This window comes from Neomonachus schauinslandi, chromosome 1 (genome assembly GCF_002201575.2).
Source record: "Neomonachus schauinslandi chromosome 1, ASM220157v2, whole genome shotgun sequence".
NCBI lineage: Eukaryota > Metazoa > Chordata > Mammalia > Carnivora > Phocidae > Neomonachus > Neomonachus schauinslandi.
In genome coordinates, this window is record NC_058403.1 from 188,334,047 (window position 1) to 188,361,658 (window position 27,612).

The 27,612-nt window shown below is 38.4% G+C and overlaps 1 protein-coding gene across 2 annotated transcripts in view; it reads left to right on the forward strand.

Moving 5' to 3' along the window:
• The window catches only part of CFAP20DC (CFAP20 domain containing), a 267,426-nt gene that overhangs the window by 141,258 nt on the left and 98,556 nt on the right, over positions 1 to 27,612 (forward strand). Inside the window, exon 7 of one of the 2 annotated variants that reach the window (XM_021695068.1) lies at positions 193 to 357. The exons of the other annotated variant lie outside the window; for it this stretch is intronic. Within the exon in view, the coding sequence (XP_021550743.1) occupies positions 193 to 357 (165 nt within the window). The remainder of the gene's footprint in view (positions 1 to 192; positions 358 to 27,612) is intronic. 2 annotated transcript variants of the gene reach the window in all.

Consider the following 27,612-nt stretch of genomic DNA (forward strand, 5'->3'; position numbering starts at 1 on the left):
TACAGTGCTACAAAGTAAGCAGTAAAATTATAGTGCTCATTTTACAGATGAGAAAGCTGAGGCCGTAAGTTTGAGTAACTCATTCAAAGTCATACTCTAAAATGCTTTACTTTAATCGATTTCATTATAAGATATGTCCATTTGGCAAAAATGACTTATATTTGGGGAATGAATGTTTGTCTTTATTTTCAGCTGGATATGGTATTCCCTTTCCAACAGATGAACCTACAGACATTATTCCACGAAGCTGCCAACTAACGACAGATGTTCCACAAGTCACACAGCTGCTAAACATGACAAAACTCCGCCAAACTGAAATAAAATTTGGAGGTCATCCTCTAAGTTCAGCAGAATCAGGTATGCACCAGGCACCTAAATTATAAGCATATTTATTTGAAAGACAAAAAAAAGGGTTTAAAAAAAAAACCCACACCACAATGATACTTTATAGCTTAAAGTTAAATATTAAGTCACTCTAATATCGACTCATGTCTGTGATAAATCATTTTAAATTTCTCTTTAGCAGCTAAAATATTTTCTGGGTTTTTACATACCAAATCAAAACATCCTTGATTAGTCCTCTCCTTTTCCTGTACTCTTCCAGGCCCAGCCAGTTATACTTCCGAAACATCTCTCAAATCTGTCTGCTCCTCTATCCTTTTGTTGCTTTCATTGATCGGGTTCCCACCATCGCTCACCTTAGCCTCCCAGTTAATCTACCCATTGCTGTCAGAATTATCTTTCTGATAATAGAAATAGAAATGTGATCGTGTCTCTCTTTGATTAAAGATCTTTAATGCCTTTCCCACTATCTTAGAAGACAAAATGAAAAAACCCTTGGGAATTCACACAAAACCAACCTCCCCTATCCCAACCTACTCCAGAGTTTCATCTCTCATTCCCCATGTGCGATTTTTTGACCATGCTGTGGGCTTTCACACGTTCATATTTGGGGATTGCTGTTTCTTGGTCTAAAACAGCTTGCTTGCCTTTCTGCCTGTAAACACTCCCAATTCACTTTTCTAGATCCAACTCAAATGCTACCTCTTCTGTACGGTCTTTCCTAATTCTGACAAGCACTGTTCCCTTCTTTCCCTGACTTTTTTTTCCTTTCTTTTCTTTTTTTTTTTACAATACTTTTTAATATGTCTGCATTTCCCAATAAAGTGTGACTTCCTCCAAAAGTAACACTGTACCTCATTCTTTTATATCCCTAGCATCTAACACAGTGTTTACCACAGTGTTTGCAGGCCAGGGGCTGCAAACTCAAATTACTATGGAGGCCAGTCAGATAACATAATGAATAAAGTGGGCTGGATGCCTGGATATTTGACACATAGAAACATTTTTTACTCAACAGTGAGCCTTATTGGGAGTGGAGGGGGTCACTAGGGGAAAGGAATCAGGTAAGGCTTCAAAGAATTTTCTCTACTGTTAAAGCAGTAACATTAACAACTATGCAAATGATAGAATAAATGGTAGTTAGTACTCAGTCCCTGTGAGGGAGCAATAGGGAGTGATGAGGACTGTAGCAAACTAGAAGTTCATTCTCCATCTAGAAGGGATACTGCAATTCCATTCTAGCCAAGTGTTGCCTTGCAAGAATTCATGCACAGTCTCACCAGATCTTCCTTTTTTTTGTTTTCAAGAGGGGCTAGGTAGTTCAATGTTTATGATGAATCTTCCAATTCTAAAATATTGTCTAAAGTCTAAAATTTTTTGAAAACATTCTATAAGCCTAACAAACCATGTCAGGGCTACCAGTTTTGTACCTCTGTAATAGATACCCATAACTCTTGACCAAATGAATGAATAGTATGTACAAATTAAGAAACCTAATATTATTTAGATGAGTGAGTCTCAACTTCCTGTTTGTTAGAATCACCTGGGACATTTTATAAATAATTTATGTAAAAAAAAAATTTTTTTCCTAATGCCTATGCTTCATCTCGAGATTCTGATTTAATTGGCCTTGGATGGATATTTTTTAAATGCCTTCAGTGATTCTAATGTGCAGCAGGGTTGAGAACCACTGGATCACTTATCCAAACAAAAGTCCTGTGGCTTGGATGACACTCAAAAACACAGAAGTAATCCCAAGGAAGGTAAAATGATGGTCGTAATAAGGCACTTATGGAGGAAGAAATAGGTCTTGAAAGTATTCAGGAAATACTTGTGTATGTTTTTATTATAAATAAATATAGGATTTATGGAAGTGTAAGGTGGTGCAGAAGACTGAGCAAAGACAAGGAGACAGCAAAATGCATGGTTGAGTTTTCTGAGGAGTTAGTAAGAGGAATGGCCTAGTGGGCAGAATGGCTGGGTCAGAAGAATACAAGAAGAGTGCCTCCTGCTCCTAAAGTAGAGACACAACAAAGCCTTTCTTAGGAAGATAAATTTGACATCAGGAGTCAAGATAAATTTTTAAATCAAGTGAGACCAGAGATTAAGAATTACAACTCAGATGTCTTTGCAGCCATCTGGGCATAAAATGTCAGTGGCTCCATGGTAAGTGATGAGCCTAAGAGATGCTGCAGGGGAAACATAGGCAGGACTTGTTGATTCTCAGATAACAGATGGGGAAGAGAGTGGGGTCAAAGTTTGAGAGGTCAAAGTAGAAGCTGGAGAAAAGAGAGAGCTATGAGAAAATGAGTGAGTTATAGAAATGAACTGTTTTACTCTATGATGTATTTATTTTGGTGTATTTTTTATGATTTTATTTATTTGAGAGAGAGCACACGCGAGTGAGCAGGGGGAGGGGCAGAGGGAGAGAATCTTAAGCAGACTCCCCACTGAGCTTGGGGTCCAAGCCAGGGCTCAATCTCATGACCCTGAGATCACAACGTGAGCCGAAACCAAGAGTCAGAAGCTTAACCCACGGAGCCACCTAGGCGCCCTTCTTGGTGTATTTTTTTATGTCAATCCTCATCAGCATTACATGTCCTAAATTGTATATTCCTGGAGAATTGGGACCTATTTTGTAACTTCTTCAGTATAAACCCAGGCAGGGGACTATGTGTAAGTAGACACTATAATTCTAAACTCTCGATTATGAAATTTCCAAACTTCCAGAAAAGTAGAGAGAAGACATAAAAACCCCCATGTCCCCATCACCTATTTCCACAATTGCCAATTTTAGGCAGTACATTTTGGTTGCACAGGGCATAGGTAGCAAGAATTTGTATATTTATTATATACACTCTCTTTAGGGAGAGAGAATATATATAACCCGTGTTCGTTAAAGAACCGTTAGAAAATATATAGAAGGATGAAAAAGATCTTACTCCCCAGACAGCCATCGTAAACACCTCAGGTCACAAATCAATCTCAATGGAAGATTCACCACAGAATGAAAGAAGCAAGGGTGTTTTTGATAACCAAACACTCGATCTGTATCTAATAGTCTATGAATGCTTTCAGTAACAGAAATGACTAAGCTGTAAACCCTATCAGATAACTCAGAGCAATTGTGAATGCTCTTTTCTTCTTTTATCTCTCTAGCTTAATGTTTTAAGAATTAATTATGTCTTTAAATGAAAATGCAATTCTATATCCAGATATTTTAAGTGTCTTTTTTTAATTTAAAGTTCAAGGACATGTATGATGCTTGAGATTAAAGAGGAATTTGAATAAATATTAATTGCATCATTAACTCAATATTATAATTAAACAGAAACTGTTCATAGGCCATATTTGATCTCAACTTTTAGAAGAGGATATTAGTATGTATTTTGCAAATTCCATAAATGAGATCTCAATACATAATGATAGTCAACTTGAGTCACATATACAGAAAATTAATAATCAGGGGTGCCTGGGTGTTCAGTCAGTTACGCATCTGACTCTTGATTTCAGTTCAGGTCTTGATTTAAGGTTCATGAGTTCAAGCCCTGTGCTGGGCTCCACACTGGGCATGGAGCCCACTACGAAAGAAAGAAAAGAAAGAAAAGAAAAGAAAGAAAGAAAGAAGAAAGAAAAAGAAAGAAAGAAAGAAAGAAAGAAAAAGAAAAAAAGAAAGAAAGAAAGGGAGGAAGGAAGGAGAGAGAAAGAAAGAAGGAAGGAAGGAAGGAAGGAAATTAATAATCATCACCTAAGAGCATATTGCTTCTGTCCTGTGAATCCCAATTATATTTCTATTCCTTTATAACCATAAGGTTTCTCTTAAAGAAAAGCTCATTGGACATGGATGGCAGCTAAGATTACATGAACATACAGCAGTCCTCCCTTACCTGAGGTTTCAGTTACCTGCGGTCAAGTGTGGTTCAGAAGCAGATGATCCTCCTTCTGATGTAGCATCAGAAAGTCAACAGTAGCCTAACACTAGGTCACACACTGACATCATCCACCTCACGTCATCTTGTCACATAGAAATTTTATCATCTCGCATCATCACAAGAACAGTGAGTACAGCACAATAAGATATTTTAGAGAACACATTCACATAACTTTTATTACAGTATATTGTTGTAATTGTTCTATTTTATTATTAGTTGTTGTGAATCTCTTACTGTGCCTAATTTATAAATTAAACTTTATCAGAGGTATGTATGTATAGGAAAAAATGGAATATGTATGGTTTGGTACTATCCAGTTTCAGGCATCTGTTGGGGTTCTGGGAACATATCCCCCAGAGATGGGAGGGGGCTGCTGTACATTGAACTTTGTGGTTCTCCTTCTACAAATACATTTCCATTGCTATTTTTGTCATTTGTGGGCTTTGACACTTACTATAAATATATATAATAATAATGAGATATTTTATTTGAAAGGTGTAGCTAATGAATAATGCCCAAGGGCAGACTTTCTAATATTGGAAAAGCCAGGAGATATTTCTTCATTTCAACTATTTGTTTTTGTGTCTGTCTGAAAAATGGACTCCGCATGATGAGATTTTTGAATTGCATGAGAAAATGACTGTGCTCTTATAACTAACTGTACAGTATCCATGTACATTGTGGTGCTTTATTATAAATGCACACACTGAGATCCTAGTGAAGCTGCCACAGAAATAAATCGTGGCTTCCGATGGATGCTTTCTAGTATGTTCACTCGAGCAAAAAAACGAGACCTTAAAACTTCCATTTTAGAGTGCATTTTGTTGAATGGCATGTAACTTGATCGAGAGCATTTAATGAAATTAATAAGATAATTGTGTTTCCAAAAAGCCAGTGTTACCACACTTCTACACTGTTCACCTTGTCAGTTCCCAGTGCACGTTAGCTAATGATTATTAGTCTGCAGAGAACTGGGGGGGGTCTCTGATTATCTTATTTTCATTAATGGAACCCCAGTTTAATTGAACCAGAGATTCAGGTCTGGTCATTGAAGTTGAGCATTCAGCTACTAATGGCAAGACGCAATGGTCCACTAAGCACAAACCAAAACTAGTGATTAGCCTAAAAATTAGGAGGCAGTTTTCCCAAGTGCCCTCTTTTCCACAGCAGCAGTCTTATTGGGCTTCTACTCCTATCTAAATAAGAAAAGACTGGCATCCCTATCTCCTAGCACAATTGCAAATAGGTAGGTTAATGCATTTAGCAAAACCATGAAGTAATCATCCAACTACAGTTGGCACTGGTGAGATCTTATTAGAATTTCTTTGGGTTTCACATTATGAAAGCAAAATTCAAATCAAGTAACAAAATGCACTGTAAAGGAGAACCTAAAAGAAAAAGGATTTAGATTATGACTTCAGGAAAAAAAACATTTTTCTCCTTTTTTTTTAGAGAGAGAGTGTGTGCAAGCCGGGGGGTGGGGGCGCAGAGGGAGAGAATCTTAAGCAGGCTCCTTGCTCAGCTCGGAGCCAGATGTGGGGCTCGATCTCACAACCCTGAGATCATGACCTGAGCTGAAATTAAAAGTTGGACACTTAACTGACAAGCTACCAAGGCACCTCAACAAAACACTTTTCTAAACTCACACTTTCAGCTAAGCTTTGTCTTAAGATTGTTGGTTTACATGAGAAACGATGGACTCTGAAAAACAAACTGAGGGTTCTAGAGGGGAGGGGGGGTGGGAGGATGGGTTAGCCTGGTGATTAAAGAGGGCACGTTCTGCATGGAGCACTGGGTGTTATGCACAAACAATGAATCATGGAACACTACATCAAAAACTAATGATGTAATGTATGGTGATTAACATAACAATAAAAATTTTTTTTAAAAAAGATTGTTGGTTTAAAGAGATGCCACAATTTCTGGGTCCAGTGTCTGATAATAAGTCAGAGTGAACTCAACTGTCTCTTACGTTTGAATTATATAACCTCTTTCCCCATCTTTAGTAAAACTAAGGCATACCTCGTCACATTCCTTTATTTAAAAAATTTTTTTAATGTGAAAGGAATTTAGTGTGGATATTGATCAGTATCTGTGAAATTTGTTACAGCAAAGATGTCACAAATCATATATAGAATGAATTTCAATTTTTCTGTGATATTTCCACCAAATATTGAAGAAACTTTGATATATAAATATTAATATAATAGTAAATGTGAAAACCACATCTAATCCGTTGCATAGTTGTGCTGCTTTTACAGGACTGACTCATTCCAAACTTTACATTTCTCCTTTAGATGTCTATTACAGTATGGCTTATAATGACAAAACTGGAGACAAACTACTTGTGCATAGTAGGGAGTTGATTAAATACCCACAAATAAGATATTATGGATGCAGCTACAACAGACCTGATCTGCTTGTGATGGTCTGGAAAGGTCTCAGAGCTGTGTGTCTCCATCAGTGACACATGGAAAGCTAGGATGTTGTCTCTGTATGAGCCCACTGATGTAGTAAATAAACAAGATAGTTACCTAGGGACGCTGGTATAGGTGTACATTTTTTTATATTTATATATTTTATTTGTATTTTATAATATATGTTCATATATTTATAATATACATATGTATTTTTTTAATTTTATTTTATTATGTTATGTTAATCACCATACATTACATCATTAGTTTTTGATGTAGTGTTCCATGATTCATTGTTTGCGTATAACACCCAGTACTCCATTCAATACGTGCCCTCTTTAATACCCACAACCAGACTAACCCATCCCCCCACCCCCCTCACCTCTAGAACGCTCAGTTTGTTTCTCAGAGTCCATAGTCTCTCATGGTTCATCTCCCCCTCCAATTTCCCCCCTCTTCATTTTTCCCTTCCTACTATCTTTTTTTTTTTTTTAACACATAATGTATTATTTGTTTCAGAGGTACAGGTCTGTGATTCAACAGTCTTACACAATTCACGGTGCTCACCATAGCACATACCCTCCCCAATGTCTATCACCCAGCCACCCCATCCCTCCCACCCCCCACCACTCCAGCAACCCTCAGTTTGTTTCCTGAGATTAAGAATTCCTCATATCAGTGAGATCATATGATACATGTCTTTCTCTGATTGACTTATTTCGCTCAGCATAATACCCTCCAGTTCCATCCACGTCGTTGCAAATGGCAAGATTTCTTTTTTTTTGATGGCTGCATAATATTCCATTGTGTGTGTGTGTGTATATATATATATATATATATATATATATATATATATATACCACATCTTCTTTATCCATTCATCTGTCGATGGACATCTTGGCTCTTTCCATAGTTTGGCTATTATGGACATTGGGGTGCACGTACCCCTTCGGATCACTACATTTGTATCTTTGGGGTACATTTTTTAAGGAAACACACGAAAATTAATAAACTTCAGGAACACGGACTAGTAGAGGTAGGGTCAGGAAAATAAGACTTATTCCATATCTTCCTCTGTTAGAGAATTGTAACTTTCTAAATATGTTCATGATTTGTGGTGTCAATAGATATATATTATGTTAAAGCAACTATGAGAAATGTTTAGTTTCTTCTGTATACCTTTCTGTCTTTTGAAAAGCCCAGAGAATTGCTATAAAATTAAAACATATTTCTTTACTTAATGTCAGTATTCTCATTTAAAATATATAATGGGAAGTAAATCCAAAATTAATGACAAAAGAAAATCTTTTAAGTATATAGTTGCATATTAAACTTGTTTATTTATGATATAATAGGGGAATATCTATGACAATCTATACCGTATTAGTATCAATTATGCTCACATACATTTTTACAAATAGTTCACATAGTGATGAACATGGGGCTATAATCATCCAATAACCCCCAAGACACCCTCTCTGTAACATCACCCTGCTTTTATTTCCATCACAGCTCTTATCCTTACCTGATACGTTCTTTTTACTTAATTGTTTGCTTATTGCTGTCTCCCCAAGGGGAATGTGAGCTTCAAAACTGCAGGGGTCCTATTTATTGTTGTATCCTTAGCACCTAGCTCAACACTTACCAGGAACTCAATAGATATTTGTTAATTAAGTGATCAAGTGAGTGAATGAAATGCTAGCCATATAATTTGAGCAGGTGAGTATATTAAGCAGCATATCATCATCACCATCACCACTAATGTTTAGTGACTTTTTGCTGTATCCTTTACACAGTGTCAGGTTTCTCCAGAGAAACAGAACACACACATATATACAATTTACATATAATATAGGCCTTGATAGATAATTTCCATCATTTGGTTTTAGAATATATAGAGAGAGAGAGGGAGAGAGAGAGAGAGACCTATCATAAGGAATTGGGTCATGCAGTTATGGAAACTGAGAAGTCCCAGGACCTGCAGTGGTCAAGTTGGAGACCCAGAAGAGCCAATGGTGCAGTTCCTGTCCAAATCCAGGAGAGCCAATAGTAAAAGCACCAGTCTGAGGACGGCTAAAGACCAATGTCCTACCTTAAGGGGTCAGACAGAGGGATCAAAGTCTCCCTTCCTCCACCTTTTTGTTCTATTCAGGCCCTCCTTAGATTGGGTGATGAGATCCACCTACCTTGGGGTGGAATTTACCAATTGAAATGTTCATTTCATCCAGAAATGTCCTCACAGTCATACTCAGAGCAATGTTTAATCTAGGAACCCTGTGGGCCCAGTCAAGTTGATATATAAATTTAGCCATCACACATCATTTATCCCATTTAATCCTCTCATATACCTTTTTGTGTAGAAACCATCATAATCACCATTTTGTAGATAAGGATAGTGAGGCTTACAGAGACAAAGTAATTAGTGAGTGGTAGACCTAGGATGTGACCAGGCAGTCTGGTTTGAGAGATGAATTCTTAACTGCTTACTCCCATTAAGCAATTTCTCACTACTTGTTTTAAGGATTTTCTTCTGGGGAACCTTCTTGTGTTATACGAAACTGTGCTATTTCCAAACCAAATGATGGAAATTATCTACCAAAGCCTATATTATATTTAAGCTCCACTCATTCAAAATGGACAGTTTTCTTGAGATAATAAAATTGTTTCCCTGAAAAGGTTTCTTTACTCATTAATACTAAAGACGAAGAACTAGGCTACTGATAGCTTTTTTTTTGTTTAATTTTTTTTTTTAACATATCATGTATTATTTGTTTCAGGGGTACAGGTCTGTGATTCAACAGTCTTACACAATTCACAGTGCTCACTATAGCACATACCCTCCCCAGTGTCCATCACCCAGCCACCCCATCCCTTCCACCTCCCTCCACTCCAGCAACCCTCAGTTTGTTTCCCGAGATTAAGAGTCTCTTATGGTTTGTCTCACTCTCTGGTTTCATCTTGTTTCATTTTTCCCTCCCTTCCCCTATGATCCTCTGTCTTGTTTCTCAAATTCCTCATATCAGTGAGATCATATGATACTTGTCTTTCTCTGATTGACTTATTTCGCTTAGCATAATACTCTGTAGTTCCATCCATGTCGTTGCAAATGGCAAGATTTCATTTTTTTGATGGCTGCATAATATTCCATCATATATATACATATTTATATGTATATATATGTATATATATACACATCTCTATTTTTTATCTATCTATCTATCTATCTATCTATCTATCTATCTATATATATATATATATATATATATAGCACATCTTTATCCACTCATCTGTTGATGAACATCTAGGCTCTTTCCATAGTTAGCTGTTGTGGACATTGCTTCAATAAACATTGGGGTGCACATGCCCCTTGGGATCAATACATTTGTATCTTTGGGGTAAATACCCAGTAGTGCAATTGCTGGGTCATAGGGTAGCTCTATTTTCAACTTTTTGAGGAACCTCCATACTGTTTTCCAGAGTAGCTGCACCACCTTGCATTCCCACCAATAGTGTAGGAGGGTTCCCCTTTCTCTGCATCCCTGCCAACATCTGTCATTTCCTGACTTGTTAATTTTAGCCATTCTGACTGGTGTGAGGTGGTATCTCATTGAGGTTTTGATTTGGATTTCCCTGATGCCGAGCGATATTGAGCACTTTTTCATGTGTCTGTTGGCCATTTGGATGTCTTCTTGGGAAAAATGTCTGTTCATGTCTTCTGCCTATTTCTTGATTGGATTAGTTGTTCTTTGGGTGTTGAGTTTGATAAGTTCTTTAGAGATTTTGGATACTAGCCCTATATCTAATATGTCATTTGCAAATATTTTCTCCTGTTCTGTCGTTGTCTTTTGGTTTTGTGGACTGTTTCCTTTGCTTTGCAAAAACTTTTTTATCTTGATGAAGTCCCCATAGTTCATTTTTGCCCTTACTTCCCTTGCCTTTGGCGATGTTTCTAGGAAGAAGTTGCCTGCGGTTGAGGTCGAAGAGGTTGCTACCTGTGTTCTCCTCTAGGATTTTGATGGACTCCCATCTCACATTTAGGTCTTTCATCCATTTTGAGTCTGTTTTTGTGTGTGGTGTAAGAAAATGGTCCAGTTTCATTCTTCTGCATGTGGCTATCCAATTTTCCCAACACCATTTGTTGAAGAGACTGTCTTTTTTGATTGGACATTCTTCCCTGCTTTGTCAAAGATTAGTTGACCATAGAGTTGAGGGTCCATTTCTGGGCTCTCTGTTCTGTTCCATTGATCTATGTGCCTGGTTTTTTTTTGCCAGTACCATACTGTCTTGATGATTACAGCTTTGTAATAGAGCTTGAAGTCTGGAATTGTGATGCCACTGGCTTTGCTTTTCTTTTTCAACATTCCTCTGGCTATGTGGGGTCTTTTCTGGTTCCATACAAATTTTAGGATTATTTGTTCCATTTCTCCGAAAAAAGTTGATGGTATTTTGATGGGGATTGCATTAAATGTGTAGATTGCTCTAGGTAGCATAGACATTTTCACAATATTTGTTCTTCCAATCCATGAGCATGGAACGTTTTTCCATTTCTTTCTGTCTTCCTCAATCTCTTTCATGAGTATTCTATAGTTTTCTGAGTATAGATCCTTTGCCTCCTTGGCCAGATTTATGCCTAGGTATCTTATGGTTTGGGGTGCAATTGTAAATGGGATCAACTCCTTAATTTCTCTTTCTTCTGTCTTGTTGTTGTATAGAAATGCAACTGATTTCTGTGCATTGATTTTATATCCTGCCACTTTACTGAATTCCTGTATGAGTTCTAGCAGTTTTGGGGTGGAGTCTTTTGGATTTTCCACACAGAGTATCATATCATCTGCAAAAAGTGAGGGTTTCACTTCTTTGCTGATTCGTATGCCTTTTATTTCTTTTTGTTGTCTGATTGCTGTGGCTAGGACTTCTAGTACTATGTTGAGTAGCAGTGGTGATAGTGGACATCCCTGCCATGTTCCTAACCTTAGGGGAAAAGCTCTCAGGTTTTCCCAATTGAGTATGATATTCAGTGTGGGTTTTTCAGAGATGGTTTTTATGATATTGAGGTATGTACCCTCTATCCCTACACTATGAAGAGTTTTAATCAAGAAATGATGCTGTACTTTGTCAGATGCTTTTTCTGCATCTATTGAGAGGATCATATGGTTCTTTTTCTTTCTTTTATTAATGTATTGTATCCCATTGATTGATTTGTGGAATTTGAACCAACCTTGCAGCCCAGAAATAAATCCCACTTGGTCATGGTGAATAATCCTTTTAATGTACTGTTGGATCCTACTGGCTAGTATTTTGGTGAGAATTTTTGCATCCATGTTCATCAGGGATATTGGACTGTAGTTCTCCTTTTTTTTTTTTTAAGATTTTATTTATTTGACAGAGAGAGAGACAGCAAGAGAGGGAACACAAGCAGGGGGAGTGGGAGAGGGAGAAGCAGGCTTCCTTCTGAGCAGGGAGCCTGATGCGGGGCTGGATCCCAGGACCCTGGGATCATGACCTGAGCCGAAGGCAGACGCTTAATGACTGAGCCACCCAGGTGCCCCTGTAGTTCTCCTTTTTGATGGGGTCTTTGTCTGGTTTTGGGATCAAGGTAATGCTGGCCTCATAAAATGAGTTTGGAAGTTTTCCTTCCATTTCTATTTTTTGAAAGAGCTTCAGAAGAATAGGTATTTATTCTTCTTTAAATGTTCGGTAGAATTCCCCTGGGAAGCCATCTGGCCCTGGGCTCTTGTTTGTTGGGAGATTTTTTATTACCACTTCAATTTCCTTAGTCCTTATGGGTCTGTTCAGGTTTTCTATTTCTTCCTGGTTCAGTTTTGGTAGTTTATACGTCTCTAGGAATGGATCCACTTCTTCCAGATTATCTAATTTGCTAGCATATAGTTGCTCATAATATGTTCTTGTAATTGTTTGTATTTCTTTGGTGTCTGTTATAATCTAACCTCTTTCATTCATGATTTTATTTATTTGAGTCCTTCTGCTTTTCTTTTTGATAAGTCTGGCCAGGGGTTTATCAATCTTATTAATTCTTTCAAAGAATCAGCTCCTAGTTTCGTTGATCTGTTCTACTGTTCTTTTGGTTTCTATTTCATTGATATCTGCTCTGATCCTTATTATTTCTCTTCTCCTGCTGGGTTTAGGCTTCTTCTTTCTCCAGCTCCTTTAGGAGTAGGATTAGGATGTGTATTTGAGACCTTTCTTGTTTCTTGAGAAAGGCTTCTATTGCTATATACTTTCTTCTTAGGACCGCCTTTGCTGCATCCCAAAGATTTTGAACAGTTGTGTTTTCATTTTCATTTGTTTCCATGGATTTTTTAAATTCTTCTTTAATTTCCTAGTTGACCCATTCATTCGTTAGTAGGATGCTTTTTAACCACCATGTATTTGAGTTCTTTCCAACTTTCCTCTTATGATTGAGTTCTAGTTTCAAAGCATTGTGGTCCGAAAATATTCAGGGAATGATCCCAATCTTTTGGTACCGGATGAGACCTGATTTATGACCTAGGATGTGATCTATTCTGGAGAATGTTCCATGTGCAGTTGAGAAGAATATGTATTCTGTTGCTTTGGGATGGAATGTTCTGAATATATCTTTGAAGTCCATCTGGTCCAGTGTGTTATTTAAAGCCTTTATTTCCTTGTTGATCTTTTGCTTAGATGATCTGTCCATTTGAATGAGAGGTGTGTTAAAAGCCCCCTACTATTATTGAATTGTTGTCAATGTGTTTCTTTGATTTTGTTATTACCTGGCTTATATAATTGGCTGCTCCCATGTTAGGGGCATAGATATTTAAAATTATTAGATCTTCTTGTTGGATAGACCCTTTAAGTATGCTGTAGTGTCCTTCCTCATCTCTTATTATAGTCTTTGTTTTAAAATCTAATTTGTCTGATAGAAGGATTGCCACCCCAGCTTTTTTTTGGTGTCCATTAGCATGGTAAATAGTTTTCCACCCCCTCACTTTCAATCTGGAGGTGTCTTTGGATCTAAAATGAGTCTCTTGCAGACAGCATATCGATGGGTCTTGTTTTTTTATCCAATCTGATACCCTATGTCTTTTGATTGGGTATTTAGCCCATTTACATTCAGGTAACTATTGAAAGATATGAATTTAATGCCATTGTATTGCCTGTAAAGTGACTGTTACTGTCTATTGTCTCTGTTCCTTTCCAGTCTATGTTATTTTTAGGCTCTCTCTTTGCTTAGAGGGCCCCTTTCAATATTTTTTGTAGGGCTGGGTTGGTATTCACAATTTCTTTTAGTTTTTATTTGTCCTGGAAGCTTTTTATCTCTCCTTCTATTTTCAATGACAGCATAGCTCAATATAGTATTCTTGGCTGCATATTTTTCTCATTTAGTGCTCTGAATATTTAATGCCAGTCCTTTCTGGCCTGCCAGGTCTGTGGATAGGTCTGCTGCCAGTCTAATGTTTCTACCCTTGTAGGTTACGGGCCTCTTGTCCAGAGCTGCTTTCAGGATTTTCTCTTTGTTTCTGAGACTTGTAAGTTTTTCTATTAGGTGTTGGGGTGTTGACCTATTTTTATTGATTTGGGGGGGGTTCTCTGTGCCTCCTGGATTTTGATGCATTTCCTTCCCCAAATTAGGGAAGTTTTCTGCTATAATTTGCTCCAATATACCTTCTGCCCCTCTCTCTCTTTCTTCTTCTTCTGGGATCCCAGTTATTCTAATGTTGTTTCACTTTATGGTATCACTTATCTCTCAAATTCTGCCCTCATAATCCAGTAGTTGTTTATCTCTTTTTCTCAGCTTCTTTATTCTCCATCATTTGGTCTTCTATATCACTAGTTCTTCTTCTGCCTCATTTATCCTAGCAGTTAGAGCCTCCATTTTTTATTGGACCTCATTAATAGCCTTTTTGATTTCGACTTGTTTAGATTTTAGTTCTTTTATATCTCCAGAAAGGGATTCTCTAGTATCTTCTATACTTTTTTCAAGCCCAGCTAGTATCTTTATAATTGTCATTCTGAACTCTAGTTCTGACATCTTACTAATGTTCCTATTGATTAGGTCCCTGGCAGTTGGTACTGCCTCTTGTTCTTTTTTTTTTTTTTGAGGTGAGTTCTTCTGTCTTGTCATTTTGTCCAGAGGAGAATAGATGAATGAGAGAACAAAATGCTAAAAAAAATGCTAAAAGGGTAACAACGACCCCAGAAAAATATACACTAAACAAATCAGAAAAGACCCGAAACTGGGGTTGGGGGAAGAAAGGAAAAAAAAAAAAAAAAGAATATGATCAGGCTAGTGAATTTAACAGAGCCACACACTAGATTTTGCGTGTATTTTGGTCTGTTAGAAGGAATTGCCTCCCAAAATTTTAAAGAAAGAAAAACTTACATATATATAAACATAAGGGTAAATACGATGGAGCAATGGAATATGACTGTAAAGATGAAAATTAAAAAGGATTTTTAAAAAGGAATTGATAAGAAGTTGTTTGAAAAAAGAATGAAAAAAAATTTATTTTAAATGAGAGAATGTGATCAGGTGGGAGACTAGAACAACATCATACACTAGATTTAGGGTATATTTTGGTCTGTTAGAAGAAACTGTATCCCAAAATTTTAAAGAAAGAAAAGCTTATATATATACACCAAAAAAAAAGGTTAAATACAATGAAGAGATATGACTGTAAAAATGAAAAATTTTAAAAGATTTTTAAAAAGGAATTGATAAAATGTTAGTTGAAAAAGGAAAGAAGAAAAATTCAACTAAAAAAATAGAAAAAGAATAAAATAAAGAAAATTTTGAAAATTAACTTTGAACTTTCTGTACAGCTTTGGAGGACGAGAGTGAAAATGGCGGCCTCCCAATCTCTGGTCCCAGAGGAGCCAAGAGGTCGGGGCCCCACTCCTCAGCATGCCCCCAGAGAAAAGCATTCAGTCACTCTTGTCTCCCTGTTATCCCGCCGCACTCCGTGCTCACCCGGTCTCTGATCAAGCATTTCTGTTTCTGGCACACGACCCCGTTTGGAGTCTCCAAACTCAGCAGATTCCTGCAGTGTGCTCACACACCACTCCTCCCAGGGGAGGAAGGGGAGTCTCCCTGGATCTGCCTCTTGTTGGGTCCCTGCTGGAAGAGCAGTGGCCTGACTGTGCTGTGGATCACGGTTTATGGCAACCCCAAGCTGAGAGCCCACTTCTCAGCTCCGTCTTTGCAGCTGGCTTCCCCCTCCGATACCTGGGAGCTCTGCCACACTTCGGCACCCCCAGGCTTTATGTGACCCTGAGGGTCCTGAGACCACACTGTCCTAGCGAGGGTTCCACCCCCTGCTTAGCCACTTGAGCGACATCCCTCAGCAGAGTGGACTTCTAAAAGTTCTGATTTTGTGCTCTGCTGCTCTGTCACTTGCTGGTAGCTGGCTGAGGAGGCTCCCTCCCTCTGCGATCTATCTTCCCGAATATTGCCTCTGATTCACTTCTCCACACATCCTACCTTCCAGAAAGTAGTCGCTTTTCTGTTCAGAGAGTTGCTGCTATTCTTTTCTTTGATCTCCTGTTGAGTTTGTAGGTGTTCTGAATGGTTTGATAACTATCTAGCTGAATTCCTGGGACCAGACGAAATTTAGGTCCCCTACTCCTCTGCCATCTTGCTCCTCCCCCTGGTTATTGATAGCTTTTTAATAAATTAAGAGTTTGTGAAGAAAAGTAATATCTTGTGCCTTATTACTTTTTATCTTGTTGCCATATCCTCACTTTACTCACAGATGACATTATCTAAGGCCGTACTCAAGTTTAGAGGAGAAAGAGATATTCTAATTTTAGTTTGTAATATGTTTTATTGCCTTTAAAAAATGTCTTAAGCTTTTTATTAATGAGATACAACTGCCCAGACCACGTGCCCAGTCACTACTGAAAGGATGGATGCATAAAGAAATAAGTGATTATGAATAGACTCTGTAAAGTGTTAAATGCTATTCAAGATGGAAGATATTAATAACATATTTATTAAGCATTTAGTCCCTACTAAGCACAGTATTTGGCATGTTACATGCATTGTTTCATACGATCTAACAAAAACACCATGACTTAAGTACTATTATTATCCTAATCTTATGAAAGGAAGTGAGGCTTAAAAGGTTAAGTACCTTGTCTAAAATAATATTGCTTTACTAGATCAGCCTTTTTTGTATTTTTGACATTCTTTATAATGGTGCACATATAATAAAATAAAAATTAATCCAATTCAAGATTGGATTCTGATAGCAAGTTTAATTCTGATTTGACTGTCAGATAATAGATATATCTTGAGCATGACCCTTCAATGATTAGATTTGAAAATTCAGCAGGTTTTTCTGGTTAAGCTTTGAAAACCCTGCAAACTTAAATGACTATAATAATTAGAACATTGTATCTTGAGACAAAAATGAATGTTTATTTTTCTAAAAGACAATTAGAGAGTAGACCCTCAGGTTTTATATTCTAACTACAAAGGCATGTACCCCTCAAAAAATAGCAAAATAATTAATGGTAACATCTCTGACCTACACCAAGTTCATTTTCCACAAACTCAAGAAAATGAAACGCCTAGAGCATGACTTTAATCTAATCTTGATTTTTAACCTTATATTGTGCATATTGATATCAGCCCTTAAAAGAGCTCCCTTTAGAATTCAAAAGGCATGCATTTCTGCTTGTAGTTTTCTTTTATTAAGGTTTTTCTCATTATAGAAATTTTGTCCCTTTTACTTTTTATTTTAGAAACCAATAAATTACTTTTCCTTATAGGTTTTAATTAGGATTGTCTCATAGTAGATAAATAGCATGATGCATGTTTATAGAGATAATTGTAACAATTAATGATTATAAACAGAATTACTAAAATGAAACAGCCTTTAAGAATGTGTATATGTTAATTGTACCAAGAAATTTAAAGAAGTCTATTAATGAAAGAGATACTTAATGGTTGAGTATTGGTATACTTTGGTTTGTGAAAAAAGTGTGCTAGCATTTGTGAATTTTAAAAAATAGACTTAACTTTAAATACAGAGTGGTAGATTACTCTTTTTTTTTTTAAGATTTTTTTTCTCATTTATTTTTTATTCTTATGTTAATCCCCATACATTACATCATTAGTTTTAGATGAAGTGTTCCATGATTCATTGTTTGTGCATAACACCCAGTGCTCCATGCAGAACGTGCCCTCCTCAATACCCACCACCAGGCTAACCCATCCTCCCACCCCCCTCCCCTCTAGAACCCTGTTTGTTTTTCAGAGTCCATCGTCTCTCATGGTTCATCCATCCCTCCGATTTCTCCCGCTTCATTCTTCCCCTCCCGATACCTTCTTCTTCTTCTTTTTTTTTTCTTAACATATATTGCATTATTTGTTTCAGAGGTACAGATCTGAGATTCAACAGTCTTGCACAATTCACAGCGTTTACCAGAGCACATACCCTCCCCAGTGTCTATCACCCAGTCACCCCATCCTTCCCACCCCACCCCCCACTCCAGCAACCCTCAGTTTGTTTCCTGAGATTAAGAATTCCTCATATCAGTGAGATCATATGATACATGTCTTTCTCTGTTTGACTTATTTCACTCAACATAATACCCTCCGTTCCATCCACGTCATTGCAAATGGCAAGATCTCATTCCTTTTGATGGCTGCATAATATTCCATTGTATATATATACCACTTCTTCTTTATCCATTCATCTGTTGATGGACATCTTGGCTCTTTCCACAGTTTGGCTATTGTGGACATTGCTGCTATAAACATCGGGGTGCACATACCTTTTCGGATCCCTACTTTTGTATCTTTGGGGTAAATACCCAGTAGTGCAATTGCTGGGTCATAGGGTAGCTCTATTTTCAACTTTTTGAGGAACCTCCATACAGTTTTCCAGAGTGGCTGCACCAGCTTGCATTCCCACCAACAGTGTAGGAGGGTTCCCCTTTCTCCGCATCCCCGCCAACATCTGTCATTTCCTGACTTGTTAATTTTAGCCATTCTGACTGGTGTGAGGTGGTATCTCATTGAGGTTTTGATTTGGATTTCCCTGATGCCGAGCGATGTTGAGCACTTTTTCATGTGTCTGTTAGCCATTTGGATGTCTTCTTGGGAAAAATGTCTGTTCATGTCTTCTGCCCATTTCTTGATTGGATTCTTTGTTCTTTGGGTGTTGAGTTTGATGAGTTCTTTATAGATTTTGGATACTAGCCCTTTATCTGATATGTCATTTGCAAATATCTTCTCCCATTCTGTCGGTTGTCTTTTGGTTTTGTTGACTGTTTCCTTTGCTTTGCAAAAGCTTTTTATCTTGATGAAGTCCCAATAGTTCATTTTTGCCCTTGCTTCCCTTGCCTTTGGCGATGTTTCTAGGAAGAAGTTGCTTCGGCTGAGGTCGAAGAGGTTGCTGCCTGTGTTCTCCTCTAGGATTTTGATGGACTCCTGTCTCACATTTAGGTCTTTCAACCATTTTGAATCTATGTTTGTGTGTGGTGTAAGGAAATGGTCCAGTTTCATTCTTCTGCATGTGGCTATCCAATTTTCCCAACACCATTTGTTGAAGAGACTGTCTTTGTTCCATTGGATATTCTTTCCTGCTTTGTCAAAGATGAGTTGACCATAGAGTTGAGGGTCCATTTCTGGGCTCTCTGTTCTGTTCCATTGATCTATGTGTCTGTTTTTGTGCCAGTACCATGCTGTCTTGATGATGACAGCTTTGTAATAGAGCTGGAAGTCCGGAATTGTGATGCCGCCGGCTTTGCTTTTCTTTTTCAACATTCCTCTGGCTATGCGGGGTCTTTTCTGGTTCCATACAAATTTTAGGATTATTTGTTCCATTTCTTTGAAAAAAGTGGATGGTATTTTGATGGGGATTGCATTGAATGTGTAGATTGCTCTAGGTAGCATTGACATCTTCACAATATTTGTTCTTCCAATCCATGAGCATGGAACGTTTTTCCATTTCTTTGTGTTTTCCTCCATTTCTTTCATGAGTATTTTATAGTTTTCTGAGTACAGATCCTTTGTCTCTTGGTTAGATTTATGCCTAGGTATCTTATGGTTTTGGGTGCAATTGTAAATGGGATCGACTCCTTAATTTCTCTTTCTTCTGTCTTGTTGTTGGTGTATAGGAATGCCACTGACTTCTGTGCATTGATTTTATATCCTGCCACTTTACTGAATTCCTGTATGAGTTCTAGCAGTTTTGGGGTGGAGTCTTTTGGGTTTTCCACATAAAGTATCATATCATCTGCAAAGAGTGAGAGTTTGACTTCTTCCTTGCCAATTTGGATGCCTTTGATTTCTTTTTGTTGTCTGATTGCTGTGGCTAGGACTTCCAATACTATGTTGAATAGCAGTGGTGATAGTGGACATCCCTGCCGCGTTCCTGACCTTAGGGGGAAAGCTCTCAGTTTTTCCCCATTGAGAATGATATTCGCTGTAGGTTTTTCATAGATGGCTTTTATGATATTGAGGTATGTACCCTCTATCCCTATACTCTGAAGAGTTTTGATCAAGAGGGGATGCTGTACTTTGTCAAATGCTTTTTCTGCATCTATTGAGAGGATCATATGATTCTTGTTCTTTCTTTTGTTAATGTAGTGTATCACATTGATTGATTTGCGGATGTTGAACCAACCTTGCAGCCCAGGGATAAATCCCACTTGGTCATGGTGAATAATCCTTTTAATGTACTGTTGGATCCTATTGGCTAGTATTTTGGTAAGAATTTTTGCATCCATGTTCATCAGGGATATTGGTCTGTAATTCTCCTTTTTGATGGGGTCTTTGTCTGGTTTTGGGATCAAGGTAATGCTGGCCTCATAAAATGAGTTTGGAAGTTTTCCTTCCATTTCTATTTTTTGGAACAGTTTCAGAAGAATAGGTATTAATTCTTCTTGAAATGTTTGGTAGAATTCCCCTGGGAAGCCATCTGGCCCTGGGCTTTTGTTTTTTGGGAGATTTTTGATGACTGCTTCAATTTCCTTAGTGGTTATAGGTCTGTTCAGGTTTTCTATTTCATCCTGGTTCAGTTTTGGTAGTTGGTACATCTCTAGGAATGCATCCATTTCTTCCAGGTTATCTAATTTGCTGGCATAGAGTTGCTCATAATATGTTCTTATAATTGTTTGTATTTCTTTGGTGTTGGTTGTGATCTCTCCTCTTTCATTCATGATTTTGTTGATGTGGGTCATTTCTCCTCTCTTTTTGATATGTCTGGCCAGGGGTTTATCAATCTTGTTAATTCTTTCAAAGAACCAGCTCCTAGTTTCGTTGATCTGTTCTACTGTTCTTTTAGTTTCTATTTCATTGATTTCTGTTCTGATCTTTATTATTTCTCTTCTCCTGCTGGGTTTAGGCTTTATTTGCTGTTCTTTCTCCAGCTCCTTTAGGTGTAGGGTTAGGTTGTGTACTTGAGACCTTTCTTGCTTCTTGAGAAAGGCTTGTATTGCTATATACTTTCCTCTTAGGACTGCCTTTGCTGCATCCCAAAGATTTTGAATAGTTGTGTTTTCATTTTCATTGGTTTCCATGTATTTTTTTAATTCTTCTTTAATTTCCTGGTTGACCCATTCGTTCTTCAGTAGGATGCTCTTTAGCCTCCATGTATTTGAGTTCTTTCTGACTTTTGTCTTGTGATTGAGCTCTAGTTTCAAAGCATTGTGGTCTGAAAATAGGCAGGGAATGATCCCAATCTTTTGGTACCGGTTGAGACCTGATTTATGACCTAGGATGTGATCTATTCTGGAGAATGTTCCATGGGCACTAGAGAAGAATGTGTATTCCGTTGCTTTGGGGTGGAATGTTCTGAATATGTCTGTAAAGTCCATTTGGTCCAGTGTGTCATTTAAAGTCTTTATTTCCTTGTTGATCTTTTGCTTAGACGATCTGTCCATTTCAGTGAGGGGGGTGTTAAAGTCCCCCACTATTATTGTATTGTTGTCGATGTGTTTCTTTGCTTTTGTTATTAATTGGCTTATATAATTGGCTGCTCCCATGTTAGGGACATAGATATTTACAATTGTTAGATCTTCTTGTTGGATAGATCCTTTAAGTATGATATAGTGTCCTTCCTCATCTCTTATTACAGTCTTTGGTTTAAAATCTAATTTGTCTGATAGAAGGATTGCCACCCCAGCTTTCTTTTGGTGTCCATTAGCATGGTAAATGGTTTTCCACCCCCTCACTTTCAATCTGGGGCTGTCTTTGGGTCAAAAATGAGTCTCTTGCAGACAGCATATCGATGGGTCTTGTTTTTTAATCCAGTCTGATAGCCTGTGTCTTTTGATTGGGGCATTGAGCCCATTTACATTCAGGGTAACTATTGAAAGATAGGAATTTAGTGCCATTGTATTGCCTGTAAGGCGACTGTTACCGTATATTGTCTGTGTTCCTTTCTGGTCTATGTTGCTTTTAGGCTCTCTCTTTGCTTAGAGGACCCCTTTCAAGATTTCTTGTAGGGCTGGTTTTGTGTTTGCAAATTCCTTTAGTTTTTGTTTGTCCTGGAAGCTTTTTATCTCTCCTTCAATTTTCAATGACAGCCTAGCTGGATAGAGTATTCTTGGCTGCATATTTTTCTCATTTAGTGCTCTGAATATATCCTGCCAGTCCTTTCTGGCCTGCCAGGTCTCTGTGGATAGGTCTGTTGCCAATCTAATGTTTCTACCCTTGTAGGTTACATATCTCTTCTCCCGAGCTGCTTTCAGGATTTTCTCTTTGTCTATGAGACTTGTAAGTTTTACTATTAGATGTCGGGGTGTTGACCTATTTTTATTGATTTTGAGAGGGGTTCTCTGTGCTTCCTGGATTTTCATGCCTGTTTCCTTCCCCAAATTAGGGAAGTTCTCTGCTATAATTTGCTCCATTATACCTTCTGCCCCTCTCTCTCTTCTTCTTCTGGGATCCCAATTATTCTACTGTTGTTTCGTCTTATGGTATCGCTTATCTCTCGAATTCTGCCCTCGTGATCCAGTAGTTGTTTATCTCTCTTTTTCTCAGCTTCTTTATTTTCCATCATTTCATCTTCTATATTACTGATTCTCTCTTCTGCCTCATTTATTCTAGCAGTTAGCGCCCCCATTTTTGATTGCACCTCATTAATAGCCTTTTTGATTTCTACTTGGTTGGATTTTAGTTCTTTTACTTCTCCAGAAAGGGTTTCTCTAATAACTTCCATGCTTTTTTCAAGCCCAGCTAGTATCTTTAAAGTGATGATTCTGAACTCTAGATCTGACATCGTACTAATGTCTGTATTGAGTAGGTCCCTGGCAGTCGGTACTACCTCTTGTTCTTTTTGTTGAGGTGATTTTTTCCGTCTTGTCATTTTGTGCAGAGAATAGATTAATGAGAGAACAAAATGCTAGCAGAGTAACAACGTCCCCAGAAAATATACTCTAAACAAATCAGAAAAAACCTGAAGCAGTGGGAAAAGAAAGGGAAAGAGAGAAAAAAGAAAGAGAAAAAAAGAAAAAGATAAAAATAAAAACAAAAACAAACAAAACAAAACAACAACAACAAAAAAACCAGAATGTGATCAAATATGATCGGGCTGGTATATAGATCAGTGCCACATACTAGATTTGGGGTGTATTTTGGTCTTTAGAAGAAAGTGCCTCCCAAAATTTTAAAGAAAGAAAAACTTATATATGTACAAAAATAAGGGTTGATATGATGAAGGGATGGAATATGACTGTAAACATGGAAATTATAAAAAATTTTATAAAAGGAATTGATAAGAAGTTGTTTGAAAAAAGAAAGAAGAGGATTTAAAAAAAGAAAAAAAAAGGGAGAGGATGTGATCAGGCAGGGGAATAGAAAACACCATATACTAGAGATTTAGGGTATATTTTGATCTGTTAGAAGAAACTATCTCAAAAGTTTAAAGAGAGAACAACTTATACATATAAGCCAAAAATACAGGTATCTACTATGAAGGGATAGAATATGACTCTAAAAATGAAAAATAAAAATGTTTTTTTTTTTTAAAAAGGGATTGATAAGATGTTGGTTGAAAAAGGGAAAAAGAAAAATTCAAAAAGAAAAAAAAAAGAAAAAAGACAGTTAAAAAAAATTAACTTTGAAAGACTACAGAATCATGGTAAAAAAGCCATGAATTCTATGTGCAGTAGTCCCCTAGAGCTGGAGTTCTGCCGTTCTCATTGATGGGTAAACTTGGTCTTGGCTGGCTGTTCTCGCTGATCTTCTGGGGAGGGGCCTGTTGCCGTGGTTTCCAAATGTCTTTGCCGGAGGCAGAATTGCCCTGCCCTTGCCCCCTCCCAGCTAAGTAATCTGCTCAGGTTTGCTCTCCGGGGCTTTTGTTCCCTGCGAGCTTTCCATACAGCTTTGGAGGTGGAGAGTGAAAATGGCGGCCTCCCAATCTCCGCCGTGGAGGAGCCGAGAACTCGGGGTCCCGCTTCTCAGTGAGCCCCCAGAGAAAAGCCGTCAGTCACTCCCGTCTCCCCGGTCTCCGGCCGCACTCCGTGCTCACCCGGCCTGTGACCGCGCGTTTCTATCTCTGGCACCCGACCCCGGGTGGAGTCTCCAAACCCAGCAGATCCCTGCGGCGCACTCCCGCGTGGCTCCTCCCAGGGGAGGAAGGTGAGTCTCCCCGGATCTGCCGCTTGTTGGGTCCCTGCTGGAGGAGCAGTGGCCCGACTGTGCCGCGGATCACGGTTTATGGCAACCCCGAGCTGAGAGCCCGCTCCTGGGCTCCGCCTCTGCAGCCGGCTTCCCTGCTCCGTTACCTAGGAGCTCTGCCACACTCAGGCACCCCCGGTCTTTCTGTGACCCCGAGGGTCCTGAGGCCACACTGTCCCACGAGGGTTCCACCCCCCACTTAGCCACCAGAGTGACGTCCCTCAGCGGAGCAGACTTTTAAAAGTTCCGATTTTGTGCTCCGCGGCTCTATCACTTGCCAGACGCGGCCGCCAGAGGCCCCTCCCCTGCCGTCTATCCTCCCGAATATCGCCTCGGATTCACTTCTCCGCACGTCCTACCTTCCAGAAAGTGGTCGCTTTTCTGTTCAGAGAGTTGTTGCTCTTCTTTTCTTCGATCTCCTGTTGAGTTTGTAGGTGTTCAGAATGTTTTGATCCCTATCCAGCTGAATTCCTGAGACCAGACGAAATCCAGGTCTCCTACTCCTCCGCCATCTTGCTCCGCCGGTAGATTACTCTTTAAAGAAATCCTATAGTAGATCCTCTTATAAAATACAGAATCATATCTAATTTTCTGTGATTTAGAAGACTATATTATATGAGGTTCATGTGTATCTTGAATGGTCACTGGACATCCACTGCTAAGTAAGAGATTCCTCTAAAAAATTCAAGATATTTAGGAATTTTAATTTTTTAAATAGCTACAAACTAGTTAATGTGTACATTTTGTTGGAATTATAGCTAGAACTATGTCAGTATGATTTTTTGAAATATTCTCTCCCCTAAAAAATCTTCCTTTTAATCTTGAATACTATTTAACAATTGTGGTGAACTTTATCCATTGTCTGCCACATACTGTGCTGGGCTCCACAGATGGAGGTACATACACAACCAAATAAATGGTCTTTCTACTTAAAGGAGCTTAAATTAGTTGGGGGAAACTATATATAAAGAAAATGAAAAAACATTGAGGAAATTGCCCCATAAGATGTTTGAACAGAAAGATATGCAAAAAATATGCCCATAGCCTAATGGTTCCCATGACTGGAAGTAAAAAAAAAAAAAATTTCCTATTCTGATACTAAAAATTCCCATGTAGGCCCAAGCCATATCCCATACCCTTCAGGACCTTCAGTGGCTCTTTCTTTCTGGGAAAATCCACATTTGAGAACAAAATCAATAGTCTAGGATTTGTTCTACTTGGTCACAAATGGTACAAATAATGACAGATTCTATAATAAATTTTTCCAATTGGCCTGGGATTTGAGTGTCATTTCTTTCCGTTGTTGATCCTGAGAGACTAACAGTGTTTTGCTAACTCCAAATGGATATTTATGATGACTAAAAAAAATACAAATGCACACACAGCCAAGTCTATGTGCTAACAGTAGAACATTTCACATGTAACCTGAGTAGGTATCTGATTGGGGTGCCATAGCACTACTGATATTGAAAGCCACACCAGTCATGTAATTATCAATGTCTTGGTCATTGTTGACCCTTCTCTCTCATCCTCCATATCCTGGCAGTTGTCCAGTCCTGCCCAGTCTTCCTCAATTCACACATAAAACCTGCAGTTGGAATTTTCTTAAAATGAAAAATGAAATTCTAGCCATAGTTAGAAATATTTAGTCATTTAATCCAACATCCCATTTGACTCATTACATTTAATGATTCATTCATTTTGCTCAGCAAGGATCTATAATTCCATGTCAGGCACCAGGCTAGCAATTCAGGGGTGACAAACTAGGCTATTGAGTTTATATCTACTGAAGCACACATTATCAGCAAATCTCACAAACACATGTAAAAGTACAATTTTTAAAGAATGAAATCTTGCCATTTGCAACAAGGTGGATGGAGCTAGAGGGTATTATGCTAAGGGAAATAAGTCAGTCAAAGACAAATACCATATGATTTCACTCATATGTGGAATTTAAGAGACAAAACAAATGAACATAGGGGAAGGGAAGGAAAAATAAGATAAAAACAGAGAGGGAGGCAAACCAGAAAATACTCTTAACTCTAGGAAATAAACTGAGGGTTGCTGGAGGGGAGGTGGGTGGGGGGATGGGGTAACTGGGTGTTGGGCATTAAGGAGGGCACTTGATGTAATGAGCACTGGGTGTTATGTTATATATGTTATATATACTGATGAATCACTAAATTCTATCCCTAAAACCAATAATACACTATATGTTAACTAAACTGAATTTTTTAAAAAATTTTTAAGTGCAGTTTGACAAGTTATGGGAAGGAAAGTTTATGGGAGTACCTACACTGGAAGAGCCTTTTAGGCATGGGGAAGAGCACACACAAATGCTCTGGTAGGCAGGAAGAACTGAGGCCAGTCTGAGAGAGCAGAAAATGAGGGGTGAAAGGTATGAACTGAAGCCAGAACATGTAGGTTTTTGCAGCCACTGTTAAAGGCTTTCTTCCTAATCCTAACTGCAGCAGGGAAGACATTGAAAAGTTTTAAGTGAGGAAAAGGAATGACTTGATCAGGTATATGCTTGCCTAAGACCGCTCTGGGTACATTTTGGAGAGGGCATGGGACAGGGAGCCAGTGTGGACATGGGAGATCCCTTGAGAGGCTCTGTGATCATCCAGGAGGATGACGGTCACTTGGACTGCAGTGCTGACCAAGGAGGTAGAGAGAAGTAGACTTGGGTTGGCTGTGGAGAAGGTGGAGAGAGGAGTCAGGGATGACACCCAGATCCTAACTCTTCAAACTCTGTGGATTGTGGTGCCATTCACTGGACTACATTCTCCATTTGTGTCTTTAAGACATGGAAGAGGAACTGAGCAAGAAAGCCACTGGATACAAGGCGTGGAACTCAGAAGAGAGGACTAGGCCAGAAATAGAAAGTAGGGAGTCCTCTGGTATCTGAATCTGCTTTATAAGAGCCAGCATGACAGAAAACTCTCCATCACAATTACCAGACATACTTAAAGATGTTCCTCATGTTGGACTAAGACCTTGAAGTCAGTTCTTCTCATTAGTTCTGATTCTGCCCTTTGGACAAATGGAATCTCTCTTCTACCTAACAGGGCTTCAAGAATTTGAAGAAAACTGCAACGGTGTATCTCCTCACCACTTTGCTAGCCAGCCACCTTAGATTTTCTGTCCAGCAAACATTCTTTCAGATCATGTCAACAGTCTGGCCCTTGCCCATCTCTTCAGCTTCATCTACTGCAAAAATAAAACCAGACCCAGAAAACACCCATTTACCCACATCATATTACTTCTACTCAGATCTAAACAAGTGGAGCTTCCTAAGCATGGCGTG